We start from the raw sequence: 8,074 nt of genomic DNA, 5'->3' as shown, positions 1-8,074 counted from the left end.
AGTGAAAAGATGTGAAAGGAAAATGTGTATTGTGTAGTTCTGCAGGCAAGACATTGTTTCACTTTATTCAAGGTCTTTATTTAGATTCTGTTATTCAATCTCATGTAATCAACATGGGTACAACATTCACATGTAATTTCACTTTCACAAAAGAAGGTGGGTAATAAGAAACATTCTACAAATTCATATTAGTTTAAGTGTCAAAGTTAGTTCCTCAAATCTGGTTTCAAGATACAACAGCATTGTTTAAATGTTTTAAATTCACGTTTTTGTAGTTTAGACAGAGACGATGATGGTATCGGTTTCAAAAATTTGTACTTTGAAACCCTTTTTCAAAAGTTAGCATTTTCAGGCCCTCCAAAAAAAGTGTTCCGTATTTATTTTAAAACGATGTCGTGTAAATGGCCCCTCAGATTGCTCGAGGCAGGTTTCTCTGTAGTGAAGGAATGTGAAACATAGTGGTTGAAGTTTTCATTACTTCAATGAGCTCATTGTTTCTTCCTTAAATTATAACATTGTTTAAATTAATATGTTTTTCACTAACTGATTTTGTATATGTACATTTCTGAAATGCATAACTTAGACAGTCACCTCTGATAACAGGTCACTCTAAATTTTAATGTGGACTCTTTAATGTGAATTTTAAAGCGCTATACGAATAAATTAATTAAATTGAATATCACAATCATGCAGTTGGTCTAAATATCAGAATCGCATCTGTGACACTCGTGGCTACAGACAAATGCACATTTTCAGAACAAAAGCACTCTCGCTTCTTGTGATATTGCTCAAGTATGTTATTTTTTATTTATATTTCTGATTTATATAAAAATCTGCTTTTTTCATATTGTTTTTCATATATGTGTGCATTCAATTGACAGGTGAGATGATCAGTGGGGCTGAGGTTTTATCATCTTTGCTTAGTGATGGGCAAAAATATGGAAAGGGTTTCTCAGTGATAATCTCACTCCTCATAATCCACAAACACTCCCACCTTCTGGGGCTTCACCCTCAGAGAGAATAAAACCTCTCATAAAAGATGATTAGTTCAACATGTATTGAAGATACACTATATGGATGAAACAGTTGGGACACACCTCTTAATTCTTCAATTCAGGTGTTTAAATCAGACCCATTACCACAGGTTTATAAAATCAAGCACCTAACCATTTACAAACATGTGTAAAAACAAACAAAACCAAAAAAACTTCTAAAGCCGCATTTCCACCACAGTTTGTCCCAGGAACCCCACAGAGTAACACAGCTTAAGAGCTCCGTAAATTCAAGCATGTTATTGTGAGGAGGCCACCTTTTCCATAAGTCAGTTAATGAAATTGCGTCTGTTGTGGCAAAAACAATAATTAAACAATCATCATCACTGCATAAGAGACACCAAAGAATCAAATTGTATTTTAAAAGATATACTTAGTCACAAAATCACAGCAGCTACCCCGTGACGTGAACAAGACCTGACACCCAGCCCAGGAAATTCCCTTCTTATACTCCTTCTTCAAGGTCTTTTCTCTGTAGTTTTCCACTCACCAAGCATGGCCACATCCACATCACATTTAGAATAGAATGAAATTCAGTTACCATTTTTTACCAGTTACACAAGTTTTTTCTGCAGGCGAGTCAGAGCTTTCCTGAGGGTTTCCAGACTTGGATGAGTGTCAACATTGATATCAGGCCATTTCTTGATGTTGAACGGGCTGCGCAGGGATGGGTAAACCTACATGAAGAGAAAGGAGAAATCACTCAGCATGAGGAACAGAGTTGCCCTGTGATGCGTTTGCATCGTACACTGACCTGTAGGAGGTGAAGGTGATCCTCAGTGCGTGAGAGCTGCTCCAGCTCAGTGTTTCTCAACTTGAGCTCAGTGATCTCCTGCTGCAGCTCTTCAGTGATCTTTTCTTCCTGTTTCTCTGCTGCTTTCAGCTTCTGCTCCATCATCTCCAGCCGCTCAGCCTGACATCGCTCAATGGAACGGATCATTGCCATAAAGAGCTCAGTGCTCTCTGCTATTTCTTTCTCTGTGTTTTGCTGATAAAGATCGATGAACAGATTCCATTTTAATTGTAATTCAGAACCTTGCAAATGTATATTTTACATTTATACTCACTTTTCTGAGTTCTGCTGAGTGTTTGATATCTTGAATCTTCTTCACTCTGTCCTGGATAATCTGCTGCACTTCTGTTTGTATCTTCATCACTTCAGTCTATAGACACAGATGAACACACATTTTATCACTCATAGATTTATTGTTAATATATTTTGTTATTTGTTGTAACTCCTACCTTCTTCTCCTCGCTCTCCACCTCCAGAGGAACAGTGTTGTGAGTCTTGTGGTCTCCATCAGTGCAGGACAGACACAGAAACGTCTGATCATCTCTACAGAAAAGCTCCAGAGGTCTCTCGTGTTTCTGGCATATATAGTCTTCCAGATTTTCTACAGCGTTTATCAATTTGTGTTTTTTTAATCGTGAGACTCTCTGATGAGGCTCAAGGTGAGTCTCGCAGTAAGAGCTCTGACATATCAGGCAGGACTTCAGGGCTTTCAGCTTTCTTTCGTCACAGATGTCACAGAGAACATCAGGTTTTGTCAGACAGGACTTTTCTTTAAAGAGCTGTACGACCTGCCTAAGTGCTGTGTTGATCTTGAGGTCGGGTCTTTTACTAAATGTTTCTTTACAGAGTGGACAGCAGCAGGCCTCATTCTTCTCCCAGCACTGGTTCAGGCAGCTCTTACAGAAGTTGTGTCCACACGGGATGGTGACCGGATCGGTGAACACATCTAGACACACAGAACACTGAAGCTCCTCAGTTAGAGGACCACTGGAGAATGTCAGGCCTGAAAAGAAGAAAATGAAGATTGGATTGCTAGCATTTCTGGACACTATACTCTCACAAAACTGGTCAATCACTCATTCACTTATTTACTCTGTTTCAGGGTTACTTGTATCTAACTACATACTCTGTCTCCTGGCCACTCTATTTTTTGGTGGTTAAGTTAGAGGATTATGCCATTGCTTAACTCTTTTTAGTGTTTTTTTTGTTTTTTTTTAAATGTCAAAGCACTCATTTTTACAGGATGAATCATGACTGTAAAACTGATTTTTAAAAAGCACAAATCAAGCAAATTGCTGAGGAATGAGGTAACAAATAAAATTGGTTATCTAAACAAGTGTTTTTGCCATTTCTACTTCAAAATTTTTAAAAAATACATTGTCACATAAATTAATGTATATATTTAAACTCTTAGAGCATGCACTCAAAAAAATAATTTTTGCCTCTTGTTAAATTTAATTAATTAAAATAAGCAAAAGTAACACAATTGTTTAATATTTAAGTCACAACACAAAATTAAGTCACAACTTAATTTAATTGTGTCCAATCAACCTAATATATTTAAAACTGAAGTTTACTTAATTAATTTGTGTGAAAACTACATGAATCATTTTTGTTGACAACTAACAGGGCAGTGGATCTGTAGTTCCCAGCATGCTTTGCAAGGGACTGCATTTGGAGGGTAAATTTAGGGATTAAAGTGTTATTTTATGTGTTTTTCTGTAAATGGAAAGATGTTGTTAGTTAATGTTAGTGTTTAATATTCACTAATGTTAGAAACTTAGAGGACTTTCTGTAATGTTTTTGAATTTTGTGGTTACCATTATGCAGAAGAGTGGCGACTGTGTTTAGCTTAGGGCTGTGGGCCTCAGCATATACTCTATATATGCATTAAACCTCTTTCGCAGACCTGCATAAGTAATATTTAATGTTACTCTGTAAAAAGTGGTTTTAATTAAACTGAACACTAGTAGCTCCTATCATTGGAAATAACTGTAGAAATTCAGTTCAAGTCAAATTAAATAAAATTATAATGTTGGTGATTTTAGGCAGGGCAAAAATTAAATGTAGTCAACCTGACAAAACTTTATCTAGCAGGAATGATTAAATGAATTTAAGTTCATACAACAAGATTACAACAAATCATTTCAAACTAATTAGATTTTGTGGGAAAAATGTAATTCATTTTCATGGAAAAGTTTTCCTTAATTTAATCAAGTTCGTTCAACAGCTTATTTTTTTGAGTGAAAATAATGCAGTTATATTTTGGGTAGAATATTTTTATGAAACGTGAGATTACAGACAAATACATATTACAGCTCTATAGGACACAAAGTTCTGAGAAGAAATCAAATACAACTTTTATGTTGTTAAATGTAGGCATAATTATGATTGACGTGTGACAAGCAAGCGTGACCAACTCTATAAAAGCAGAAGTTTTGGCAACTGGTCTGGAGCGTTCAGGTGTGTGTTAAAACACAATGTCAAGGAGGAAAGACATCAGCAATGATCTTAGAGAAGCAATTGTTGCTGCCATCAAGAGTTATACAGCAGTTTCCAAACAATCCGAAGTCCATCATTCTACAGTGAGGAAGATTATTCACAAGTGGAAAACATTCAAGACAGTTGCCAATCTTCCCAGGAGTGGACGTCCCAGCAAATTCATTCCAATGTCAGACCGTACAATGCTCAGAGAAATCGCAAAACACCCAAGAACATCTCAGACTCTACAGGCCTCAGTTAACATGTTAAATGTTCATGGCAGTAGAATTATAAAAAGACTGAACAAGTATGGCATGTTTGGAAGGGTTGCCCCGAGAAAGCTTCTTCTCTCCAAAGAGAACATTGGCAGCACAGCTTAGGTTTGCAAAGTTGCATCTGAACAAACCACAAGACTTCTGGAACAATGTCCTCTGGACAGACGAGACCAAAGTGGAGATGTTTGGCCATTTAATGGACAGCACCACGTTAGGTGAAAATTAAACAGCAAACCAGCACAAACACCTCATACTAACTGTCCATCTCACTGGTGGAGGGGTGATGATTTTTTGCTTGTTTTGCAGCCGCAGGACCTGCTGGGCACCTTGCAGTCATTGAGTCGGACATTAAATTGGGTCATGCAACAGGACAATGATCCCAAGCACACGAGCAAATCTACAACAGAATGGCTAAAAAAGAAAAGAAACAAGGTGTTGCACTGGCCCAGTCAAAGTCCAGACCTTAAACTGATTGAAATGTTGCGGCGGGACCTTAAGAGAGCTGTGGTAACAAATGCACACAAACCTCAATGCTGTTCATCTGAGGTCACCTGCTAAAGACCAGATGATTTTTTTATTATGTCCTGATACATAAAACCATAGGATTCAAAAAGGTGTACTTTCATTTTGACATGACTGTATTTCACCAGCATACAGTATTAATATTTGTAGTAATTATTTTTTTTAAATGTGTCCACGCACTCACCTGTGGCAAAGCGAGATTTGTGTGGGATGCCAGATTTAGAACCGCAGGTAACAGGTAGGGTAGGATCCTCCTCCTCCTCCTCTTCAACATCATTATCATCCTCCTCATCAACATCATCATCATCATCACCATTGTCCGTGCCACTTGATTCTACAACAAATGCACAAACACTCAGGAAAACAAAATATAAAGAATACTGAAATTTACTTATAACTGTTGATATTAATGAGCATTTTGTCTCGTTACGGGTCATTGTCATACTAACCAGAGGTGTAAGGGCGTTCCCAGTTCTGTGAAAACGGAACAGATGCAGGTATGTCAATGATGAGGAACACAGGAAAAGATCCCTCAACCCTGTTTAGCTGAGAATCTCGGTTTCACAGACAAGGCTTAATAGTCCCAGACTAAACTGCATGTTTGAGCTGTTTTAACTGAAAGCAGCTTTCACTGACATATATTAAAATATATCAGTGCCATTGTTTTGTCTCAAGATTCACAGCAGTAATGTTTTTTTATTTTTTTTTATTTTTAGGCACGTTTATTAAAGCTATTTAAATGTCCTAATTGAACTAATGCCTAATCGTGGCTTAATCTAAACCTATTAATCTAAAATCTATGTTTATCTCATGATAAATATTGATATGTTAATGCTATTTAAGTATAATTTATTTTATTTAATTTTGTATTTTAGTTTTGTTAATTGTATTTCAGGGAACTGTTAATTCACACTCTGAATGCTAATTATATTTGCACTTAAAGAGTGCATTAGTTGAAACTGTTCTTATGCACCTCTGTGAGTTTCTGGAGTGGAATCCCATTGTAATGGATGCTGATCTTCCACTTTTTGTTCCTTTCCTTTCCTCCAAACCTTTCAAACTTAGTGGGATTGAACCACAGGCCGTCACTTAAAATGCACTTCTGATCTACAGACAGAGAAGTTGATGTACAGTTTATTCAACCACTATACTGGAATCTCTTTGAACTTGTTTTAGAGCATCTGGATGTTCTGAACATGTCTAGATGCTCCAGAATAATTATTCCACAAGAGACTCATAATTGCGTTAAGCATCTGCACCTACCTTTCTTATATTTCTCAACATAGAAGATGCCTTTTTTATCCCCACATGTGACGGGAAGTTCAGATTTGTTTTCAGATATTTGTCTCAAATACTGGCTGGAGTCTGAAACAAAGGACACATGTCAGGCATGAATGGAGCTTTAAAACAAACTCATTACAGATAGAGCAGTGTTAACCTCTGTATAGCCTATCTCTAGTCTTTTGAAGGAACTTCTGAATTCATCTGCTGTTTTGTAATGTAATGACTGAAATAAACTGTATTTTGGAAAACTCAATTGGGTTCTTTTTGGGGTCTGTGCCTTTGTCTTGGCTCTTCTTTTTGGGTGTTCTGGGGTAGTACGGCCCTCTGCGTTGACAGCGTCGTTTCATATTCCTTCCCCCCACTTGTTTTCCTCTCTTTTCGCTGTCATTCTCACTCGGACTGTCAGATCCTGTGCAGCTCTCCACATCCAATTCAGACTCAGACGTTATTTCTGACTCTCTTTCCATGTCCTGTGGTTCTCTGAAACACACTTTAATTATACATTTTACGTAGAGGAAATCAATGTTGTTTTTGCACTTCTTTATCATGATCATGGAAGCTCACTCCAATATATGGGCCATTCTACAGAATTGGTTCAAAGTCAGAGTTGGAAACGTCTTGAAAAAAATTGGTCTTTTTTCATATTTTTATGTATGCAAATTGTATAATATCCAAGGCACACATTTCTAGTAATTGAGCAGTTAATTATTATATTGTATTTTCAGAAAGGTTTGGAATATTTTTCCTCTCCCCAAATATGTCACTACCAAAACACAATAATAAATAATTTAACAAGAAGGCTTATATTGACCTATTAATATTTTGTTTACATCTGCCTTGTAAATATATTTGTTGCTGTTTTCACAGGTAAATCAATAACAATTACAATTTTTAACAATATTTCAAGTGTAATTTATGAGATTTGTTGTATTTTGAACTGCTGCCACGCAACGAAACTAGGAATACGACCGGTTTAAGATGGCGGCCGCATTTCTCAGTGCCCAGCGGCCAATAGGGCATCTAGTCTCTATATAATATCTATGCTCGCCTGCTTCGGCACAGATTGCGACATGTCGTGTTTCAGTCGATGTTCATTAGAAATTGTGGAGTAAAGCCGGATTAACATTGTCTACATTATTTTAACTGTATAAAAGTTGACAGAAAAAGTCGCCCATGGTCAAATAAGAGATACTAGATATACCAACATTATAATGAATCCTACACCAAAACAAACAAAACTGAAAGTTACTTCCTGGACTGGTGTTTTGGAAATTGAGTGACAGAAAGTTAACCCTTTTCTTAAGCCCCAGTGTGTATGAAGGTGAAGAGAAGCCTTTATGAAGTTTTCTTTCTTTTTTTCTTTGCAAAGAAAATAAAGTTTTATCAATAAAATGTCCCAAATGAACCAAAAAATGATGTGGAATAATCATGTACCATCAAAATGGAGAGGGTTAAAAGAGGAAACAACAGAACAGAAAAAAAACCACTACATTAAAATTGTATTTACTCCTGATAAAATGAATGTCTACTCACCTTGCTGTGTCCACGTTTTGCAGTTTTTCTAGTGTGTACACACACACACACACACACACTTCTAATCTTCTTTTCTTTTCTCCACCAAACCACGCCTTTCAGCAGATCTGCATTCCAATGTGTCACTGTGGAAC

The 8,074-nt window shown here is 36.8% G+C and overlaps 1 protein-coding gene across 3 annotated transcripts; it reads right to left on the bottom strand.

The window, feature by feature from the left end:
• Positions 1 to 59: 59 nt before the first annotated feature.
• On the bottom strand, positions 60 to 8,033 carry LOC311088776 (uncharacterized protein). 3 transcript variants are annotated; one of them, XM_084123065.1, is made up of 10 exons: positions 7,941 to 8,033; positions 6,685 to 6,897; positions 6,387 to 6,488; positions 6,097 to 6,230; positions 5,573 to 5,597; positions 5,308 to 5,457; positions 2,295 to 2,848; positions 2,120 to 2,215; positions 1,807 to 2,040; positions 60 to 1,729 (listed from the first exon to the last, which is right to left on the bottom strand). In XM_084123065.1, exons 2-10 carry the CDS (start codon positions 6,872 to 6,874, stop codon positions 1,607 to 1,609), a joined length of 1,608 nt encoding a protein of 535 aa, XP_083979191.1. In that variant the 5' UTR covers positions 6,875 to 6,897; positions 7,941 to 8,033; the 3' UTR covers positions 60 to 1,606. The 3 variants fall into 3 exon arrangements, with proteins under 3 accessions (XP_083979191.1, XP_083979192.1, XP_083979193.1); XM_084123066.1 differs by having other exon boundaries at positions 6,685 to 6,887; positions 7,941 to 8,027; XM_084123067.1 differs by lacking the exon at positions 7,941 to 8,033 and having other exon boundaries at positions 6,685 to 7,500.
• Positions 8,034 to 8,074: the final 41 nt, after the last annotated feature.

This window comes from Abramis brama (genome assembly GCF_963993115.1).
Source record: "Abramis brama genome assembly, chromosome: 1".
Taxonomy (NCBI): domain Eukaryota; kingdom Metazoa; phylum Chordata; class Actinopteri; order Cypriniformes; family Leuciscidae; genus Abramis; species Abramis brama.
This window is presented reverse-complemented; position numbering and strand designations above follow the sequence as displayed.

What these genes read in the sequence shown, in the direction of transcription:
- LOC311088776 (XM_084123067.1), bottom strand. Translation starts at nt 6,961, where the DNA reads ATGATCATGATAAAGAAGTGCAAAAACAACATTGATTTCCTCTACGTA. An exon ending in CACTCCAGAAACTCACAGAG is followed by an intron (nt 5,598 to 6,096) that starts GTGCATAAGAAC and finishes CCGTTTTCACAG; the next exon opens with AACTGGGAACGCCCTTACAC. An exon ending in ATCACCTTCACCTCCTACAG is followed by an intron (nt 1,730 to 1,806) that starts GTCAGTGTACGA and finishes CTCTTCATGTAG; the next exon opens with GTTTACCCATCCCTGCGCAG.